The sequence below is a fragment of the Bubalus kerabau genome, chromosome 9, assembly GCF_029407905.1.
Source record: "Bubalus kerabau isolate K-KA32 ecotype Philippines breed swamp buffalo chromosome 9, PCC_UOA_SB_1v2, whole genome shotgun sequence".
Lineage (NCBI taxonomy): Eukaryota > Metazoa > Chordata > Mammalia > Artiodactyla > Bovidae > Bubalus > Bubalus kerabau.
The window spans coordinates 99,350,312-99,373,043 of record NC_073632.1 but is presented as its reverse complement, the minus strand read 5'-3'; the positions used below and the strand labels follow the sequence as shown (position 1 = coordinate 99,373,043).

Genomic DNA, 22,732 nt, shown 5'->3' with positions numbered 1-22,732 from the left:
AAGAATTCAGCTGGAGATAAACTTGGTTAATGATTGACCTTCTCTATTTGCCTCTCCAACTCTAGGTCAAGGTTTTAAATGGCATCTGTGACAAGACCATCCGATCTACCACGGATCCTGTAATGAGCCAGTGTGCGTGTCTGGAAGAAGTTCACCTACCAAACATTAAACCTGGGGAAGGTTTGGTAAGTCTTCTAACAGCATTTGTTTATTTTTGGATAACATCATTGTTTTATTAAAGTTGCTGTGTTTTTTTAAAAACAATAATTCCATATTGCTTTCACTAAAATTCTGAATAGTAGAATTAGACTGATTTCCATTATGCAGTTAAGAATTTGCCGTCTTGAACTGTTGATACGTTTTATATCAAAGCGTCTTCAAAGTATAAAAATAAATACAGTTTTAAAACTGTAAACTCGTATCTTGAGGAATTGTCTTAACAGTTTTATTTTTAGGTCTTAGCAATACAAGGAGATAAAGCACATTTCCACAAAGGAAAGATGGTCTCTGGGTAGGATACAACGTCTGCCATGAAGTCTCTATTAGCACTTAGGCTTTATGTGAGAAGAGACAGGTTGAAAGAAATGATGGTTTTAAAAAAGTTCAGAAATGTTTTAGACATAATGTATGAGCTCTGTAATAACAGGCCCCGAGAGTACCTACAGGTGGATACCTAGATCAGCACCTAGGTCCACATTCTTGGTAAGGAGAAATGTACATACCGAGACTGCTCCAATTCAAAGTAAATGATGGCTTATACTGAAGTAAACATGGAAGGCTTCCTGGAGGCGGGCTTATCCACATATGGAAGTGGAGAAGTGCCCGAGTGGGCAGAAGTGGAGTTGCCGTTCCAAATGGTGAAGTTACCCAAGCAAAGCTCTGTGAAGAGGAACACCATGCAGAGGGAGAGGCTGATTACTCGGATAGTGAATAGCAGGAACAGAGAGGCTGGGCAGAAACGTGAAGGTGTTAGTGTTGAGTGAGATACTCATCCCCAGAGGCTTGTAGATTGCTGAGCAGGGCAAGTTCATGGTCAAAATGACTCCTGAGGAGGTTCTGTGTTATTACAGCATTGGTACCGGGGTGAGCAACTACTCCTTGCTCTCTCTACCTTTTGCTCTTTCCCTGTCTTATAAAAGTTTAATAAACATTTTTTAAAAATAATACATAGTGCCTCAAACTGCAGAGATATTTCTTCCAGGCTCTGCATTCACCTCTGAGTTTGCCCATTGGGCATTTGAGGGTGGAGTGTATTAATATTTATGCCTCCCTTAAAATGCAGGAATGCCTGTTTCTAATTTATTTCTTATATTGTGTTCCTGAGCAGTCTCTGCTCTTACATCCTGGTTTGGTTGTTCGTGGCTTGAATAAGTCACTGTGCAGTGACTGCTGAGACCAAATTAAGTGAATATATTGTGTCACTACACAGAGAGATGGTCGGGAGAGGACCGGCCTTGTTTGAACTGCCGCATTCATTCAGCAGATCTGAGAACATTCCTTCTGAGTCCTCAGACATAGAGCAAAATTCTGTGTGCCTGGTACACAAATTATAATATCAAAGAGATCTCGTTTCTGATTTCTTTCACTAGTATTTGGTTAGTTCCCCTTGACTGCTCTTTGGATCTCGTTTTACAGTGTTTCAGGAGGCTGAAGAATGAGGGGTGTTCAGAAATGACTGCCTTTAATGTTGTGTTAAGTCTAAGTCTCACTTGTGGCTCTGTTTCTAAACGTTGGAGTAATGAGTTAATATGTTTGTGACTCACTCTAGGGTATGTACATCAAATCGACCTATGATGGATTGCACGTGATTACTGGAACCACAGAAAATGTAAGTGCATATCCATTTAATGTAAAAGCTATTGTACCTTCAAGCAGATTTGCCAGCGTCCCTATTCCTTTCATTTAAATATGTGTATGTTGTTGTGTTATCTGTAAGGGAGTGTGGGCGCCTGTTTTGTTTATTTCTGTTGCTAGTGTGCTGCTCATCACCAGCTGTCATCAATGTATTATTTAAATTGTCCTTTATTGCTCTCGTTCACACACTTTGCCCAGCTTTTGCCATCCTGTGTTATTTTTTTTGTGCTCTTGGAAGTGTTAACCCATAAATACAAAAGCAGTGATCTCTTTGTTGTTGAGAATCACTTGAGCTGGAATTGGTGACCATATGTGTTAAATACAGTGGTTTTTTTTAAAGTGGAATTTATATGTGTCACCAAAGCAACTATTTTCGGCTTTTTGCATGACAAAGTTTCTTTTTATAGAGCTGTATTTCATAATACTTGCATGATACTGAAATTTAGTTTTTTTCCCCCTTAATCATTTGAATAGAAAAAGCAGGGCCATTTCTGTTGTGAGGAACTTGTACTCTGTTATCATCCTTTAGAAAATTCTGCTACATAAAAGGTTTTCCCTTAGTTCCTCAAACATTTTGAATTTGTGAAAAGTAGAGCTAATTGAATGCTTTCTTTATGCCACCTACAATACAGCTAGCTTTTGAATGACATTGATACAGAGCTTGAAATGTCAGAAAAACTTCTCTGCATCTTGTAAAAATAGCATGTGTCTATGGAATTAATTGCTATTTAATCAAATAAGACAAGAAGATGTAATTCAAGACACAAGAAACTTGGTGACTACTTTTGTTCATCGTTGTTGTTTTAGTCGCTGAGTCATGTCAGACTCTTGTCGACCCCATGGACTATAGCCCTCTAGGCTCCTCTGTCCATGGAATTCTCCAGGCAAGACTGTTGGAGTGGGTTGCCAAGTCCTTCTCCAGGGGATCTTCCTGACCTAGGGATCGAACCTGGGTCTCTTGCACTGGTGGGCAGATTCTTTACCACTGAGCCACCAGGGAAATACTTTTCTGATCTGGTGGAAATATGTGTCGAAGTTTAAGCTTCAGCTGCTAGGTCTGTTGATAAAATAAAATGGCATGATCTTTGATGAGAGTTTGTGACACATTTGATTTTTATAATAAGAAAGAAAGTGACACTGTAAGGCATTCAATGAATTACAAATAAGTTGTGTGGTTCTGGCAGACGAGTGGAAGCTGGTAGTGTCTTTCAGCATTGTTTGTTGAGTTACAGTGAGACCACTCAGACCACTGGGAATTTTTATACCATGGCACCTGAGAGGCAAAAATGGCACAGGATCCACTCCTTTTAGGCTGGGGGCGGTGCGGGGAAAAAAAAAACACACACACACAACAAATGTTCCTCCCTTATCCTTGTCAGAGACTTTGTGTATTTAGCTGCACCATGACACGAATATACTCATGTACCACTCAGTACATTGTTCTGAAGCTGGATAGATTCAGAGGGATGGTGAATGTCATTTCAGTTTTTACATTTTATTTATTTTGTTTTTGGCTGCACTGGGTCTTTGTTGCTTTGCATGGGCTTTCTCTAGCTGTGGTGAGCGGGGCTACTCTTCGCTGGCTGCTCCAGCCTCTCATTTCGGTGGCTTCCCTTGTTGCAGAGCGGGGCTCTAGGCATGCCGGCTTCGGTAGTTGCAGCACTCGGGCTTAGTTGTGGAATCTTCCCAGACCAGGAATTGAACCCATGTCCTTTGTATTGGCAGACAGATTTTTATTCACTGCACCACCAGGAAAGTCCTATTTTAGCTTTTAAACAGTTGAAGTTTTGCGTCTAGTAATTTGGTGATTGCATTAACAACCCAGACCTGTGTAGTTCCAGACTCAATCAGGTCTTTGAACCAATTTCAATCTTGGATAAACATATAGAACACTATAATGTCACTTCCTTTCACTGTCTACCTCATCCCTGGCCTGCTCTCCCCCCCACACACTGTAAGCTAAAGAAAACCAGCTTTGAATCAAATCAAATGTCTACTGATACATTCTGTAGAATTCCTACCAGACTCTTAGGACTGGGTGAGAGATTCAGGATTTACCTGGATGGGGCTGCTCTAGTGCCTCCACGTAGGATGGTACCTAAGTCATCCTAGAGAGAAATGGTTTCCTTCTTGTTCAAGATCAAAGAAGGGGAAACTGGTCTTATTCCGTCTGGTAATCTGCTGGAAAATGTCCCTCATTCTTGCAGTCACCTTATGTCCATTGTCTGGAATATGCTACATACTCTGTAATTCTTGTCGATGACAGTGGGGAGTTAGGTAAGAGCCCACTTCTCAAGGACTTGATCTGAATATTTTATACTTAGTGCTGGATATTTTACACTTAAATGTTAAATGCCAGTAGAAAATGCCAGCTCCAGGACGGCTTTCTGTCTATCACTGAAGGTTGCTATGATTTTAGAGTCAGAATGTTTTTATAAAAGCCTAGTGTTGGAGGGTTAGAGTGGACAGAATTCACCAACCTCTTTCTCATGTGAATTGTCTTCACACTCCTCTATCTTGGACTCTAGTTGACGCAATGCCAGCAGGTCATCTCAGGCCTTTAGTCCTTTTTTTCTTTTTGAGGTTACCTGAGAAGTCAGGATCATTCCAAGATCAGACAAACAGGATCTGGTGATTGTCTATCTTCTTTTTTGATGTTGCTCAAGACCTTGACAGAAGTCTTGATGGGATCTTAGCCCTACTCCTCTTCCCCACCCCTGACATGAGTTGGGAAATAGATGAGCCTCTGAAGAATGGATGCATTCTTCTCCAGGGCATCACTCTTCTGCAGTAGGCCAGATCAAGCATCATTTTTCAGTAGTCCAGCACACGGTGAAGATCATCAAGAGCGACTGCCCTAGGAAGAATTTTGGTATCAGGCTCTCTCTTTACCAGTGTTCTGCCAAGCACAATGCTTAATCACTTGGTAGGACATTGGAGAAATGAATATGTGAAGATCCTTAGGAATGGAAGTCAGTTCAGGACACTGGGACTTGTTTTTTTTTTTTTTTTTAAGATTGCTTATCTGTTAACAGGGACTTTCTGGCTTCAAGGCTATCTTTTAGAAAGTGACGCTTACCTTAGATGAATCCGCAGCCCAGGAAGATTAACTGGGACTGGACTGATTATGATCAGACTTGCTAAAGTTGACCTGTAACCATGGGTTCGGCATCTGACACCAGGGGCAAGAAAGGAGCATTGACACATTTGTTTGTTTAAGAAGTGCCTCAGGAGCAGGGGATTGGAGACAGACCGTCTCCCTGTGGTACCCACGATGCTGGTCTCACAGGTGAGGCACAGCTGGTAGTCACGGTGGCAAGTTAAATGTTTTCAAAAGTAGCTGGCATAGTTAGCTGTGCCGTGTGTTGGCCCAGGTGAATCCAAGAGACTGTTTCTACGGTTTAATGCTGGTGCTGCTGCTGCTGCTAAGTCACTTCAGTCGTGTCAGACTCTGTGAGACCCCATGGACTGCAGCCCACCAGGCTCCTCCGTCCGTGGGATTTTCCCGGCAAGAGTCCTGGAGTGGGGTGCTATTGCCTTCTCTGACAGTTTAATGCTACTCGCCCCCCCCCTTTTTTTTCCCCTGCTCATTTCTTGTTGAGCCTATCACAACAGCTGAGTGAGAAAGTTCAGCAAGCGTGTCTTGAGTTTAGTTGCTCCCCTCATCGCTGTGTTCAAAGGTGCTATTTATAAAGGATGGTTGTAAATTGCTTGAAGATTCAGTTATATAGTCACGAAATAAAACATTCTGGCTTCGATAACAGTTGATTAGAATTTGAAATCAAAGTTTCATCCTTTCCTTCTCTTTTGATCATATGAAGTATCTTTTTTTTGCGTAATTCTGTTTTATTTTATTCCATGAATTTATTGTTTTTGCAATTAAATAATGATAATAAATCTATATTTCTAGGTAGGATTAGACATTACACTTATCCTAAAATACTTTTCAAATTCTTTGTCAAAATGTTTAGTCTGTAAAATGTATTAATGAGAGAAAATAAGTTGAGAAGAAATTATGGCACAGGTTCCCTTTAAGATGAAATAATACTTTGACATATAGTTACAATTTATCAGGGGAAAATTTTTAAGGTATTACTTTCATGTTAAAAACCACCTAATAAGCATAAAGTTATATTCTGCATCTTTCACTTACTGTGTATCCATAACTGAGTTATTTACCACTGAATGTCAATTTCCTCAAAACTCCATAAAATAAGCCTAATGATATCTGTAAAGTTTGTTGGCAGACTTTTTTAAACATATTTTAAAATCGTATGAAATATCTTACACATTGAGTTACAATTTGATTAAATGAACAAGAAACCATGAGAAAATATTTGACAAATAGGTTACATATATTTATCTGCCTATACACACATATGTGGAGATATATATATATATACACACACACAGATATTTGCAAATTTGTAGCAAATTATTATTTGAAGCACGCGAAGTCTGGACTTTGTTTTGATACTGTGAAAATGCATCCATTTAGATTTCAACCTGAAGACAAAAAAAATTTAAATTTTTTCTAAATATCTTCTGTTTTCACTATCTTTCTATTTTAGCAATGTGATGATAACATGTAAAACAAGTTTGAGTAAAATAAAAAGTTAGTTTTAATAATCACATAAAAAGCAATTATATGACAGAGTTACAGTACCGTCTTTACATGTTAAGCAGTTGGTCAGCTTTTACAAGATTAATTTTGACAGGAATATAGGGAAGGTACTTTTTAGATGAACCAGTGGCTTTGATCAGCCTGTTAGGTGGACAGTGCGTCCCACTCTTCATGGTAGGTTAGATGAACCTTGGCTGTTCCTACTGACAGATTATCTGTTGTAACAAACCACTGGAGATAACACGCGTATTCACATGCCAAGTTCTACAGGCTGTGTAGTTTTAGGAATCTCCAGCACACTGTGTAACCATTCTTGAGAAAATTGTATTCCCATTGCTTGTTTTGTGTAGAAGAAAGAAGGGAGACGAAATAGAAGCAGAAAGAAAAAGGAGGCTTAAAAAATAAGACAGGTCTCTCTCTGTTTGTCTCTAACAGTCTCCTGCAGACAGATCTCAGAAGATTCATGCTGGTGATGAAGTCATTCAGGTTAATCAGCAAACTGTGGTGAGTTTGTTCGTTGAAGCTTCAGACTTCATCTTCCCCTTCTAGAACTTCTAAACCATTTTGCTTGCATTTAAAAAATTTGCAGTTTATATCCAGCTTTCCATAATTTTAAGCAGTGCTAGAATGAACAGATTTGTATCTGCCTATTTGCTCATAGCTGATTTCCTTGAGATGAATTCAAGGAAATTTGAATTCCTTGAACTCAAATAGGCTTAAGTTTTCATTATTCATGAGTAAGTCCCCTCTCCTCATTGTCTTTCTTTGAAGGTGGGATGGCAGCTAAAAAATCTGGTGAGAAAGTTGAGAGAGAATCCTACTGGAGTTGTGTTACTGCTTAAGAAGCGCCCCACGAGTTCCTTCAACTTCACTCCTGCCCCCCTGAAAAACCTACGGTGGAAGCCGCCTCTGGTGCAGGTACTGTTATTGGTTGAAAGCCTTTCTTTGACATTGGTGCAGGAACAATGTATAATACCTGAGTTGTCTAAAAAAAAAAAGGTTACAGTTTGATTGGTTTCGGGAGTGTATGGATTATCTGTATACAGATAATTATTCTATAATCCCGTACGTACAGGTGCTCAGTTGCTCAGTCGTGTCCGACTCTGCGACTCCATAGACTGTAACCTGCCAGTCTTCTCTGTCAATTGGATTTCCCAGGCAGGAATACTGGAGCAGGTTGCCATTTTCTCCTCCAGGGGATCTTCCCAACTGAGGGACCGAACCCCCATCTCCTGTGTTGGCAGGTAGATTCTTTACCACTGTGCCACCTGGGAGGCCCGTCCAATAATCCTGCGTACATGAGAACAGACTTGCTGGATTTGCGCTAATATGGCAGCCACTAGCCACCTGTGACTGTTTCAGTAATTAAAAGGAAAGCTTCAGTTCCTCTGTCTCATGGGCCACATTTCAGGTGCTGGGTAGCCACTTGCGGCGAGTATCTGTCATCGCTGCAGACGGTTCCTTCTGACCCTTCTGGCCCTTCTCCTCTCTTGTTTCAAACACACACTCCCATAAAGGAATCCAGTTTGAACACTGATCTGAGACCGCCTGGGGTAGAGTCCTCAACAGCGGTTTATCCAGGCAGGGGTAGGGACTGTGAGACCCACCCACCAGGCAGGGAGCTCCGTCACTCCTTTGTTAGATTTAGTAGTCTTGGATGAGACTAAAAAGCAGACTGGCTTTTAGTTTTATTATTTGAATTCTCTACAGACAATGCACTCCTTACTGCTTACACTTGGGTGGACATGCACCCCACCTACCCTCTCCTTATATCATCGGTTCTTTGTGTTTAATTTCTAAACCATGAAAGAAAAGCAGCACACTTTAAAACTCTTTTATAAGATTGAGCTTGCCACTTATGTGTAACTCCCTGTGATTTTACCGTCCATCTTCAAATGGAAGGAACGGCAGTACCTCACGCTGTCAATGGCTGTTTTGTGATGCACAGAGTGCTGGAAATCTGTCTGCGCGTGTACCTTAGCGGGGCAGGGGACCCATAAAAATAAAGAACAGGATATGGACAGTGGAGCCAGGAGGGGCACATAATTAAAGGCACTTCTTAAATAAAAAGGGAACGTATCAATCACTCTCCAGCAGCTTCTGTTTGCTTTGATTCAGTTCAGTTGCTCAGTCGTGTCCGACTCTTTGCGACCCCATGGGCTGCAGCACGCCAGCCTTCCCTGTTGTTCTGTTTGCATCACTCAGCACACAGGGTACCGTCTTTCAATACTTCTGGATTTCTCAGAATGTGTTACTTAACACAGAAGAGGTCTTACTTTACCATTGGTAGTTGATGGAGGGCTTCCCGCCATCCAGCTCTGCCAGCTCCTTGGTGCAGGGGGGTGAATGTTGGGTTCTGAGGAAGGGGCGGTGGGCATGGACAGGTAAGCGAAAGCGCCTCTTCCTGAGGAGGTGGGAGCCTGGAAAACTCGGTGGGATTTTGTAGGCAGATGGGAGGCTCTTGGTGGAGTAGATGAACGCTGTTCACACAGCCACCAAGGGAGGATACACTGCCATCAGGGCAGGTGGTGCCCAGATAGGATTTCCTGGAGGCAGAGAGTGTGGCAGACATTCTTCTGAAATGATTTAGGGCATGTACTTCCCGTAAAACTTGGCAGGGAGGGAGGCAGGCAAAGGAGGGGAAGCCTGCAAGGTGCTGTCTCAGGTAGAGTCTAGTCTTGGGTTGTTACCCAGGTGTAACCACGCAACACAGGCTCTGGCAGCTGTACTCAGGGGTGTCTGCTGTCGGCTGAGGGCAATTCTATGGAGCAGGGGGTGACCATGAGCTTTTAGCAATAGATACTCTCAGCAGCTGGGTTCACTGGCTAACCAGAGGGGCTCTGGGTGAACATCACAGCTCTCCGGCACGAATAAGTAGACCAGACTCTCACAGAGGGTGGGAGAGTGGACCAGTGGCCTGGGCTGGACAGGTGGGTATAGAATTCTAGGCTAAGGAGCACAGACCTCATCCCGCAGGTAATGTCAACAGGTTGACAGTTGGTTTTTACACTAATGTCTGGGTTGGTTTGCTAGGGCCACCATAACCAAGTACCAGCGACCGGGTCACTGAAATGAAAGTTTATTCCTTCAGAAGTCTGGGGGCTGGCGATCTGAGAGCAAGGTTGGCTTTTTGTGACGTCTCTTTCCTTGGCTTGCAGATGGCCATCTTCTCCTTGTGTCTTCATGTGGTCTTTGCTCTGTATGTTGTTATTCAGTTGCTAAGTCATGCCTGACTCTTTGCAACCCCATGGACTGCAGCACTCCAGGCTTCCCTGTCCCTTACTATCTCCCAGAGTTGGCTCAAACTCATGTTCATTGAGTCGATGGTACCATCCAACCAGCTCATCCTCTGTTGCCCCCTTCTCCTCCTGCCCTCAGTCTTTCCCAGCATCAGTATCATTTCCAATGAGTTGGCTCTTCACATTAAGTGGCCAGAGTATTGGAGCTTGCTCTGTATGTCTGTGTCCTAATCACTTCTTCTTACAGGGATACCAGTCAGACTGGATTAGGGCCCACTCATGTGACCTTATTTTAAATTAAGCATATCTTTAAAGACTGCAAATACAGTCACATTCTGAGCTACTGGGGGCTCAGGGGACACAGTTTAGCCCATGACACTATCTAAACTTGAAACAGCAGGTGGGAGGTGTTACATGTCTTTTGTTGTTTTTGTTTTTTAGTTGCTAAGTCATGTCTGACTCTCTTGTGACCTCCATGGACTGTAGCTCACCAGGCTCCTCTGTCCATGGATTTCACAAGCAAGAATACTGGAGGGTGATGCAATTTCCTTCTCCAGGTTTCTTCCTGACCCAGGAATCGAACTTTCATCTCCCGCAGTGGCAGGAGGCTCTTTACCACTGAGCCACCTGGCTTCTGGGTGAGGCTGGGACAGGGGCGATTCTGTGAAAGACTAACTCAAGAGATCCTTTGGAAGAAGTATCAGGAGGACTCACAAAACAGAGGAAGGGGGTCCAGAACTGAACTCCTTGCATTCAAATCCAATCTCTGCCTCATCTTAGCCGTGAGACCTCAGACAAGTAGTTAGTATTTGTAAGTCTCAATTCTAATTATTCATAGTGACCTTTAGAAAAGTCTTTGGGTTAGGGGTAGGCAGGCAGGGAAAGCGAGAAGCAGATGTGAAAAGTGGCAGTGACCTTGCGTGGTGATACCAGTGACAGAAATCAGAGACAGTCAGAAAAGAACCAGCTAGGAGGCAGAGATGGCAGGTCTTCTGATCATCACTGAGTTTGAAATGACAGAGGAAAAATCAGGTGGATGTGTTCAGAAGGAAAGCGAACATTGTTTCTAAGTATAGGCTAGAGTCAGTTCCTTGACCTCTGGAAATTCACTTAAAAAGGAACATGCTTCCTTTTTCCTTTGTCTACCTTCTTGTCAAGTTCCACTCACTGTGCAGTTTGGGGGAAGAGATGAAGGTGAGGAATGAAACATGTAGCTTCACTTCCAACCCAGCTAGAGAACAGCCATCAAAATGCAGATGCTGGAGACTTCTCTGGAGGTCCAGGGGTTGAGAATCTGCCTTCCAATGCAGGGGACCCGGGTTTGATCCCTGGTTGGGGAACTAAGATCCCACATGCCACAGGAAAACCAAGCCCCCAACTCAAGAGCCTGCTGCTGCTGCTGCTAAGTTGCTTCAGTTGTGTCCAACTCTGTGCGACCCCATAGACAGCAGCCCACCAGGCTCCTCTGTCCCTGGGATTCTCCAGGCAAGAATACTGGAGTGGGTCGCCATGTCCTTCTCCAATGCATGCATGCATGCTAAGTTGCTTCAGTCGTGACTGACTCTGTGCGACCCTATGGACAGCAGCCCACCAGGCTCCTCTGCCTACAGGATTCTCCAGGCAAAAATACAGGAGTGGGTTGCCATTGCCTTCTTCAGTTTAATCGGTAAGTCACGTCTAACTCTTTGGAACCCGATGGACCATAGCCCACAGGGCCCCTCTGCCCATGGGATTTCCCAGGCAAGAATACCAACTCAAGAGCCTATGTGTCACGAACTACAGAACCCAAACACTCTGGAGCCTGTGTGTCCGTGAGCACAACTAGAGAGAAGCCCGCACACTGCAGCAAAGATCCCTTGTGCCTCCGCTAAGACTTGATGCAGCCAAAAACAAAATTCAGAGGCCATTTTATAGTTTAGTATCCTGGCACTGAGTCCAGGATTTTCTCAGAACAAGAACTCTGGTAGACCGGTACTCCATACACTTTCTCAGCCCCCATTCTGGGTTTTGCCCTCCGTGTTGTTCTTCAGGAGTCTGTATGCCTGGGTGCCCACCTCTGCTGGGAGGGAGCATCTCTAGTTTTTGTCTGTATCATTAATGTTATTACTAGAAAGGTATTCATTGCTCTGTTTTTAGGCCACCACCCTGGTAAACGAAGGTTATTGATTTAGAAGTAATGATCAGTGTTGGAGTTTGGGGAAATACCTACTCTGTGGAAATGCCCATTTCCTTCTACTTCTGTTTGTGGAGAGCCTGGGTCCTGGGCCCCGTGTCTTCAGATGTTGTCTAAGATGGTCAGGCTGAAGTGTGGATCTGTTCCTTGGTGCAGAGAGCTCACAGGCTGTGTCTTAGGCACTGGCATATATATGCTTGGGGAGTCTGTTTCCCTGAGCCTCAACGTCCTCCCCCAAATGGGGCCGTTGCTCTGTGAGCACTGGCTACTCCCATCCTGCCAAGCCTCAGGCTCCATTTCACACTCTCACTTCTGGGAGGGTCTCCAGCAATCATCACCTGGGCCAGACAAGGCTTCGGTGTCTCTCTCTGTCTCCCCAGGGCCTAGCGCATTTCTCACATGGTGCTTCCCCCTGGCCTTCCCCAAATATCTTCGTGCCTTGACTCAGATTTCCTTGCTGTTGTTCCTTTTGTTATTGTTTAGTTGCCAAGTCATGTACGAGTCTTTACAACTTCATGGACTGTAGCCCGCCAGGCTCCTCTGTCCATGGATTTCCCAGGCAAAAATTTTGGAGTGGGTTGCCATGTCCTTCTCCCTGTTCTTTTACCAACCAGAAAGGGCTGATCATCGCTGTTAGACTATAGGAGAGATAGGATTGAAGGTCTCACAAGATTAAAAAAAAAAAAATAAAATGGGTCCCCTGAGACCAATAACACAATTAAAATGAAGCCATGTGAATTTTAAATTTAAAAAATTAGCTCGTGAATACTCAAACAGCATAAGGTTGTGTACTTACTGTGTGATGAGCCTGTGCTAAAGCCCGTTACATGTACTACCTCACTTAATTCTCACAGCTGCCCTTTGTTGCTGCCGCATGTGTGTGTGTGTGCATGCACACTCAGCCACTGAGTCGTGTCCGACTCTTTGTGACCCTGTGGACTGTAGCCTGCCAGTCTCCTCTGTCCATGGGAGTTTTATGCTTGTTCCCGTTTATGCCCATTGTGTAGATAAGGCACAGAGAAGTTGCGTGATTTGCCTGGAGACACACAGCGAATCAGAGGTATAACCAGGATTGTGCCCAGAGAGTCCGAGTCCCGAGGCCACACTCCTAGTCCGTGGCAGTGCTGGCAGCGATCAGCGTGAACTCACTCATTCTGTCCTCACCGCAGCGCTCCGTGAGAGGTGCTGTCAATATGGCTGCGTTTCAGAGGAGGAAGCCGAGGATTGGAGTTTAGGTGCTTTGCTCAGAGCTAGAATTCTAACCTCCTGGTCACCTGACTCCCAGGCCTCTGATTCTCACCATGCATCTAGCCTTTCAAAACTCTTGGTAAATGGTTTATACATACCATGGAATATTAGTCATAGAAAACAATAATGCCATTTGCAGCAACATGGATGGACCTCGTGAGTATCATACTAAGTGAAGTAAGTCAGACACATATCATATGATATCACTTAAATCTGGAGTCTAAAAAATGATACAAATGCACTTATTTACAGAACATAAACTCACAGGCAGAAAACGAATTTATGGTCACCAAAGGGGGAAGGGCAGGAAGGATAAATTAGTAACTTGGGATTAAACATATACCCACTAATATACATAAAATAACTAACAAGGACCTACTGTGTAGCACAGGGAGCGATATTCAATATCTTGTAATAGCCTATAATGGAAAAGCATCTGAAAAGAAATATATTCAGTTACACATACATACATGGGTATAACTTCATCACTTTGCTGTACACCTGAAACTAAGACAACATTGTAAATAAGAAACAAAGACATTGTGAGTGTCTCAAAGAAGAATGTATGTTGAATGTTGCTAGTAGCTGCAAATACGCAAATGACCCAGGACCCTGTTTACCCAGAGGCTGGGGTTGGTTTTGCCGAGAACGATCTCTGAGTTAACCTCCAAGCTTTTACGCTTGCTCTCTTTCAGACCTCACCTCCCACCACGACCACCCAGTCCCCAGACAGCACGATGGATGCCTCGCTGAAGAAGGAGAAGCCAGCCATCCTGGATCTTTATATTCCTCCTCCACCAAGTGTTCCCTACTCGCCCCGGTAAGTCCGTGCCCATTTTCGTGGTGTGCTCATCTCCTGGGCCTGGGGATGCTGCTGGTGGTGGGAAGACCATGAACATCTCAAGAGGAGGCTGAGGCTCAAATCCACTGTCAGAAAGCGTCGACCTGAGTGTGGGGGTCAGGAATGGGTGAAGGGTTCAGAAAAGTACAGACTTCCAGTTACAGGCTGAGTCCTGGCAATGGACTGTTGGGGTCAACAGCATGGTGACTGTTAACAATACTGTGTTGTGTATCTTCAAAGTTGCAAAGGGACTAGATCTTAAAAGTTCTCATCAGGAGAAAGAAGGAATTAGTCACTGTGCGGGGTGATGGATGTTACCTAAGCTTATTGTGGTGATCATTTTGCAGTATATACATAAATCATTATGTTGCACATCTGAAATGAATACGGCATTATATGTCAATTATATCTCAGAAAAACTGGGGGACGGAAGTGTAATTCTTAAAGGGGAAGTGTAGGGATAGATCCAGTTTTATGGACCTTGAAGCCAGACAGTTTGATGAGGAGGAGGGGGGTCGGGGTCCTTAAAGCATGTGCTTTTGGGTCATGTCATTTTCATTCTTCACTGGGCAGTGGAATGGGCTGTTTGGCGGTTCCCTGAAGCTGAAGTTTCATTAACTACATGGTAAACTTATCTCTGGGGAGGAAGATAATAAATATTTCTGCGAGATCAAAGTTAGTTTTATCTTGTTGAGAGAGATACGTGTTCTTCACAGGAGTTAAAAAATGTGAAAACAGGTGGGAATGGCCTGTATTTGTGCATCCATATGTGTTTATGTGTATATGTCTATTATGAATTCTTAAAGATCATTGCTTTCTTAATGGCTATTTTAAATGTTTATGGTGAAGTGAGGATGATCATGCTAGATGTTATATAGGGGGTGATTGAGGTATGAAATACAGGCTTATTTATACCATCTGACATATTTACATATGCTAGTAAAACTAGAGAATCTGGCTCATTTATTCAACATGTATTTCCTGAGAGTTGGGCCTGATTTACCATCTTATGCAAAACAGATGTAGTTCTTGCCCCTAGAGAACTGCCAGTGTCTTAGTCAACTGTTCAAGAATAAATTGAGAAATACATAATCATGCTGTAATATTTCATAAGATAGAAGTTTGGACTGAACCTGTAGTGATGTTTCATTTTATATTGGAGTTTTTCATTTGTTTTTGTTTTAAGCTGAACTCTTTGCATCCACTGTGTTTCTTTCCTGGGCACAAAAAAGAAGTAACATCATTTTCCTCCTCCTTGAGTCTTGGTTTGCCCAGAACTTATTACAGCAGGTGGAGCAGTGACCTCAGTGACCAGGGCATTCCGGTTGGTCAGATAAGACTCTTCCCCGTATTCACAGACAAGAGTTCCTGTGGTTGTTGGATCTTAAGTGTGTTTAAAACTATAAGGAGCTGTTTGTTGCTTTGATGACCAGCATGTGGACTGTTCTATCAGAAACTGTAGGGAGGATCACCCCGACACCCCTAATCCTGAATATTCTTGCCTGAGTCTCAGTGAGGGGGTCACAAGAGCCATGGCAAGAAAAAGAGTATGCACATAGTAAGGGCAAGAGGGAACTGGGGCTCTTAATGTATTTGGGAAAAGACATGTGGGGACACATACATACTGAAAGACACCGTTAATAAAGCATATTTTATTAGGAATGAAACATGCAAATGGTCACAGAGGACAAGCGGTGAGTGTGGAAAGCGTTGCAAATGGGGAAGCTGTATTCCAGGTTTAAGAGTATAGAAGGAGACAGATTCATGGTGGCAGTTGGGGTGGGTACAGGTAGCAGACTCACTGGGAATACCAGTAGGCCAGGCTGATCTTTAGACTGTTTGGACTTAGTAGACTCTGTATTTATATAGTCATTTTGCAATGATCCCCTAATGGAATTTACTAAATGCAAAAAAGTTAACCAGCTGGTAACTTGGACTCAACTAAAATTAATTTTATAAGTCTTAGTATAAGCTGGCATTCAGAAAGAATTAAGTTGCAGGCAGTGGTCCAATTTTTGCTGATTTTCTGTACTTAGTTCAGAAAATAGACAGTTTCCATTGGTCACTATAAAGGCCCCTTTGTATTTTTTGACATCATTTTCAAATCTAACAACTGCCATTATACTTCAAGTGTCTTCTTTGCTTGATCTTGGCAAAGATACTAATCTTGGCATGAGAAAAAAGGTTTGGTCATATCTTCACTTGTGGTGTCTGTAGTATATAGGAGATTCAATTCTACTATAGGATAGGTGTACAGGGAAACCAAAGCTAGCTTTTCAAAGGTATATTTGTATCCTTTAAACTATATATACGAAAAAGTCTCATTTCCCCTTATTTAGTAGGATCATGATATTTACTTTTATCTAATAGGATCTTTATGTATTTGAGAAGCAGCTGTGCTTGAAAAAGTATTGCTCTTTCCTCCAGAGGAAAAGGAGAATTTAAGTTGTCTTCTGTGTGCTGGTAATAGTATGCCTCTTATATTCTTTTGTTTGAGAGGATCTTCATAAGCAACTTAATTATTGCCTTCCATCCTGCAGCGAAGAGAACGGGGGTTCTGTTTACGGATTCAGTAAATGTAAACAGCCACAGCCTGGTCCTAAGGGTTCCGAGTCCCCCAATTCCTTCCTGGACCAGGAAAGCCGGAGACGGAGATTCACCATTGCAGATTCTGATCAGCTGCCTGGCTATTCCGTGGAAACCAACATACTGCCGGCAAAAATGAGAGAGAAAACGCCATCTTACGGTACACTGTGGGTTGTTTGTTCTCTTCCCCTCCCCCTTCCTTGTTTGGGACTGTTGGATGAATTTGGCAGACTTGCAGGGTAATCTGAGGAAAACATAAACCTCAATGAAATTCTAAGTATGAGACCTTTATTCATCTCTCCAAAGCCAAGGCTGGTTGAGTCATCACACCGCCTGGCATCCAGGCCCAGTGGGGTGAGATCATGTTACGGTTTTAACTTTCAGGGCCTGCATTTCAACTTGCAGTTGCTTTGCTCCAGGGACCCATAGACTCAAGTTCAGCACTGCTCTGTCTTCATGGCGTGCTGAGGAAACCCACCGCTTTAAAACACTTTTTCCTTATTTTAAACTAGGCTTTGCTTACGCTGCAGTGAGTGTGGTGTTGGGGTGCGGGACAGTCTAGTTCTAAATAAAGGGTTCTCTGAAGTCCAGAAACTCTCAACTTCTCCTTTTTCTTCTCCTTCCTCTGAAGGCAAGCCCCGGCCTCTGTCGATGCCTGCAGACGCGAGCTGGATGGGCATCGTGGACCCTTTTGCTAGACCTCGAGGTCATGGGAGGAAAAGTAAGTTTAAGCAAATGGAAAAGCACCAAACGTAAAGCCCAGGCCTTCATCTCGGGCCTCTTCCTAAGTGTGGTCAGTGACCACAGAAGAAGTCATCTTCTCATCTACATCAGGGCTGCTGAAGGCCTCTAAGGTTCTACCTATGTCTTTGTTCAGCTGCCCAGTCATGTCTGACTCTGTGCAACCCCACGGATGGCAGCACACCAGGCTTCCCTGTCCTTCATAGTCTCTGGGAGTTTGCTCAAACTCAGGTCCATTGAGTCAGTGAATCCTAATTAGTGCTTGTAAATCTCCTAATTAGTTTCGTGTGCTTTACACCGGCTGTAGACATCGATGGTCCAATTTCTAAACAAGTAGAAATACATTATTCATTAAACGATCCCATCCTCAATTTTTAGCTTTTCATTACTGGAGTCTGTCTTATTTTTGATGGACAGGTGTAGCTTTTTTTCTTCCTCGTCCTTATATTAGAGAATAATTACTATTGGAAAAGAAACTTGTGTTTAACTTATGCTCTATTCCAAGTTACTGATGATGCTGCTTCTCTTAAGGGAAATGTTGACCCAGATTACGTTTGATTGTCAAGACAGCCTAACATTGATTTTGCAGTGCTGGAACAAAGAGCTGTTGAAAAGATAGACAGCAGGTAGGCCTGAGATAGGAAAAGGAAGAAGAAATAAATTCTGGTGCCTCAACCACCAAAGTGCTCAACCCCTGACATTTCCCTGGGACTTGGTAAAGTTTGTCACCTAAGTAGCTGAATTACGTGGATGATACTAAATTGAAAAAAGGGAGAAGATGCCATCTGAGGTCCAAGACACCCTTAGCTGACATGGAAAATCTGTGGAGCAGACAGCAGGGGGCAGGGCAGTCCTTTGTTTAGATCGGAAATGTCCACAGCCTTGTTGCCAGTCTTTTTTAGCCTTTGAAGTCCCAGATGTAGTCTTTTAATATTTGAGATACGGGGTGTAGGGGTGGGGAGTGTGAGGTTGGGAAAATGGAAAGATACCTGACCTCTATCCCACCTTCCACATTTTCCTGGTGTTATCATTTTAGAAGGAAAGTTATCTGCATAAAATAATGGACACTTAAGGAAAACAAAACAAAACAGAACATGACCATTTTTTGGAGAGACAACTCATACCATAAAGCTCACCCTGTTAAAATGTACAATTCAGTGGGTTTCAGTATATTCATAGAGTTGTACTAATTCCAGAATATTCTGTCACCTCAACAAGAAAACCCTGTAAGCAGTCATTCCTCATTCCCACCTCCTTCAGCTCCTGGCAACCAAAAATTTACTTTCTATCTCTTGATTTACCTACTTAAGGCATTTCATATGAATAGACTCCTATGGGCACTTTTTAAAAGTAACTTTGATTACAAAAGCAAAACAAATAAAAAATATAAGAAAACTTATCTGTAATCTGCTTCCCCAACCTAGAAATAATCACTCTGAGTGTTTTGTATATCTTCTAATTGTTCCTATATTTACATATTATACACTTAGGAAAAATATGCAAAATGGAATAGATAGATGTTCAGAAATACTATGTAAGAGGAACACGTGCATTTTTTGTAATAGTTGCATTGGTAATCTGTCTTATGGCAATCAGTTCAGTTCAGTTGCTCAGTCATGTCCGACTCTTTGCGACCCCATGAATCACAGCATGCCAGGCCTCCCTGTCCATCACCAACTCCCGGAATTCACCCAAACTCATGTGCATCGAGTTGGTGATGCCATCCAGCCATCTCATCCTCTGTCGTCCCCTTCTCCTCCTGCCCCCAATCCCTCCCAGCATCAGGGTCTTTTCCAATGAGTCAACTCTTCTCATGAGGTGGCCACAGTATTAGAATTTCAGCCTCAGCATCAGTCCTTCGAATGAACACCCAGGACTGGTCTCCTTTAGGATGGACTGGTTAGATTTCCTTGCAGTCCAAGGGACTTGCAAGTCTTCTCCACCACCACAGTTCAAAAGCATCAATTCTTCAGTGCTCAGCTTTCTTCACAGTCCAACTTTCACATCTATACATGACCACTGGAAAAACCATAGCCTTGACTAGACAGACCTTTGTTGGCAAAGTAATATCTCTGCTTTTGAATATGCTATCTAGGTTGGTCATAACTTTCCTTCCAAGGAGTAAGCTTTTAATTTCATGGCTGCAATCACCATCTGCAGTAATTTTGGAGCCCCCAAAAATAAAGTCTGACACTGTTTCCACTGTTTCCCCATCTATTTCCCATGAAGTGATGGGAACAGATGCCATGATCTTGGGTTTCTGAATGTTGAGCTTTAAGCCAACTTTTACACTCTCCTCTTTCACTTTCATCAATGGTGGTGGTTTATTTGCAAAATCCTGTGCAGCTCTTCTATGACCCCATGGACTGTAGCCCACCAGTCTCCTCTGTCCATGGGATTTCCCAGGCAAGAATACTGGAGTCGGTTACCAATTCCTTCTCTAGGGGATCTTCCTGACCCAGGGATTGAACTTGTGCCTCCTGCATTGCAGGCAGATTCTTTACCATTTGAACCACTTATTCAGTCTGCTATGGTTGGACATTTAGGTTATTTCTGTTTTTTTCCTCTCAATTGTAAATAATGCTTCAAGAAACACCTTGTACATAGATCTTCCTATGCTTTTTTTTTTGGCTGAATCTCGCAGCATGTGGATCTTAGTTCCCTAGCCAGGGATTGAACCTGTGACCCCTGCAGTGGAAGAGCAGAGTCTTAACCAGGGAAGTCCCAATCTTCGTACATTTTTAGAAGTGGAACTTCTTGATCAAAAGAAGGCTGCATGCTGCCAGGGTGGCCTGTGTTTTACGTTTCTGTTTGATTTCTTACCTCCCCCGCCCTGCTCCCCAGCCCAGGGGGGCTGACTTTTAGGGTAGGATCATTCTTTCTTCTCCAGAAATGTCCCAAGCCTTGCAGAGCAGTAGAATCTTTGAACCCCACCCATTAAAGGTGGAGAGTGCCTGCCCTGCAGTCAGGGTGACAAGCAAAGGCACCCCACCTTCCTGAATGCCCCTGAGGGATGCTCCTGCGTAAGAACCGTGGTTCCAAGGGCCGGTGCTCCAGGGTGCAGGTATTGAACAAGCACAGGTGTGGAAGGAGTGATAGCATTACAAGATTTTCTTTGTTTTTTGATCTCAAGTGAAATTATGAAAGTCCTACACTGATTAAAAAGGGCAGGCTTACTGAGTCTTCTCTGCCCTGGTGTTACCTCTCAGATAGAAAAGCAGCCTGAAGTGTGAATGTCTTCCATTTCTGCTTTCTCAAAGCCCTGCGGGGTGGGCCCAGCCTCCTGGGGGACCTGGTAGCCCATCCGTGAGTGGAAGGCAGGGTGCGGTGTCTGTTTCAGAAGCAGGGCAAGTCTGAGCAGCGGGTGTGCGCATGATGGGTATTTTAATGGACCGCTTGTGGGCTTTATCCGATAACAGGTGAGGATGCCCTCTGCCGGTATTTCAGTAACGAGCGTATCCCTCCCATCCTTGAAGAAAGCTCCTCGCCCACGTACCGCTTCTCAAGGCCCGGGACCGAGAGGCAGCTGGTCCGAGGTGCAGACTACATCCGAGGCAGCAGGTGCTACATCAGTTCGGATCTCCACAGCAGCGCCACGATTCCGTTCCCGGAAGAAGGGACCAAAAAGAAAGCCGGCTCCTCGGCCGCCAAGTCCTCCTCTCCAGAACCATCCCTGCTGGTCAGCTGGTTGACTCGCCTGAAATTGTTGACTCACTGAGCCCCACGATCCCTGGGGCCTCCTGGACTCCTGCTACCAAGTGCCTTGTTTTCTCGGTTGGCAATCTTGTTCTGATCTTCATTCACAGTATTATGTAGTGATCTTTTGCAATTTCGTGGGTTTCTTTTTTGGAAAGTTGTATATTGCACTTCTTGGAATTTTGAAGTCATTGGATGGGAATAAATCCAGAGAATCTTAAATCAGATACTGACTTGTGGCGGCCAAAGGAGAGAAATGGGGAGAGTCTGCCCCCCGCCCCCACCTTTTTTTTTTTTTTTTGCCTCCTTAAGAGTCAGAACATAGAGACACACTCTCTAAAGCAGAGCCTTGGCCAGGAATGGTATGATCATTACAGAGAACTGGCCATTGTTCGTTTTGAGGGTGGAACTATGATTGGTGGCCGCTGTCACACAGATGTGTTGGGTTTTGGTCCAACCTCTTCACCTGAAAAAGCCAGTGGAGTAAAATTTTGTTTCGATTTTTCAAGCTATATGTACCACATAGGAACGTGTAGCAGCCTTGACCTTGAAATAACACGTGGGCAGCATCTGATGCTCTTTCAGAGCAGAGGTATAAATGTAGGCCTGTTACACTTGTTTAACTCCATTTGCATAACAATCAGTGTAGGTCAGTTAATACAGAAACACGTGAAAACATTTAGATAGGGCTTACTACACACACAGTTTATGGTTATTTGTAAGGGGTGTCATTGTTGATGATGTATATTATTGTCTTTAAGGGAAAAGAAGCTATAATGGACTTGCTGACAGCCAAAGTCTCATTCAGAAAAATGAAGCAAGCATACTTAGGTTTATGAGAGAGACATCAGTTTGCATTTTAACCTGTTCAGTGACTATCTTCCAGAAAAGAATGGACAGTTCTTCAAAATTGTACATTTTGCTAATTAGAAACCTCTTGGAAAAATCTCACGGTCACTCATTTTCAACTAGCATATGGTATTTTGGAAAAGTGTGTCTGTATTAACTCTTGTTTAAACTGAATGTATGATACTTTGTTAGAATGGAAAAGTACTATCTTGTTAATTTAAGGGTTTTAAATATAGTTGTATATTTTTCTTACCTTAGTCACATGTAATTGGTATATTTCTGTTCGGTGTCGCACAGGAAGCTAATGAAAAAGTGCTCAAGATGTTTTCAGGTTTACCAGTGACCACCATGGCTGTTGCCACCGTGGGCATTTTTGTTAAAAAAGAAAAAAATAAACCCTCTGAAGCAATTTTAGAATTTTATGGATTAGAAATGGGGACATGGAGGGGGCATGTGTGGAGTTTACATTCGGGGACTTTTCTGAGTTGTACCCCTGGACAAAGCTGGTATTTGTCTTGAATTGTCTACTTTGCTGAACGGCCTGAAATCAGAGATTCCTTGGAGTTAGCAAACATCTTCCTTTAGATGCGATTGAGGGAGTTGGTGAGCTTCAGGGAACTGGCAACCACTTGTGTATTTGTGTGAATGAATTCAGTCAGGCTGTTTGGTGTCAACCAACCCCCAAAGGAACTGCAGTGAAGATATAGTTGTTTCATGGGGATTATGGGGTTTGGCAAATGGAGGGAAGAAGAGGCTTGGAGTGCGTGATTCACCGGCTGCTTGACAGTACAGTGTAAGCGCAGAGTGGGGGTGGGGTGTCTGGTAATCAGGGGACGGGTGATGGGAGGACTATGGGAAAGGGGGAGCGCTAGGCCCGGCCT

General features: G+C 43.4%; 1 protein-coding gene across 3 annotated transcripts in view; it reads left to right on the top strand.

The window, feature by feature from the left end:
* The window catches only part of CNKSR3 (CNKSR family member 3), a 106,063-nt gene extending 83,803 nt beyond the window's left edge, over positions 1-22,260 (top strand). For 2 of the 3 annotated variants that reach the window (XM_055536026.1, XM_055536027.1), the window contains exons 6-13: positions 66-185; positions 1,769-1,828; positions 6,914-6,982; positions 7,250-7,396; positions 13,834-13,958; positions 16,520-16,725; positions 17,197-17,286; positions 20,726-22,260. In XM_055536026.1, the coding sequence (XP_055392001.1) occupies positions 66-185; positions 1,769-1,828; positions 6,914-6,982; positions 7,250-7,396; positions 13,834-13,958; positions 16,520-16,725; positions 17,197-17,286; positions 20,726-21,024 (1,116 nt within the window). In that variant the 3' untranslated portion in view covers positions 21,025-22,260. The remainder of the gene's footprint in view (positions 1-65; positions 186-1,768; positions 1,829-6,913; positions 6,983-7,249; positions 7,397-13,833; positions 13,959-16,519; positions 16,726-17,196; positions 17,287-20,725) is intronic. The other variant, XM_055536029.1, reaches the window with a different exon arrangement.
* The last annotated feature ends 472 nt before the right edge of the window (positions 22,261-22,732 follow it).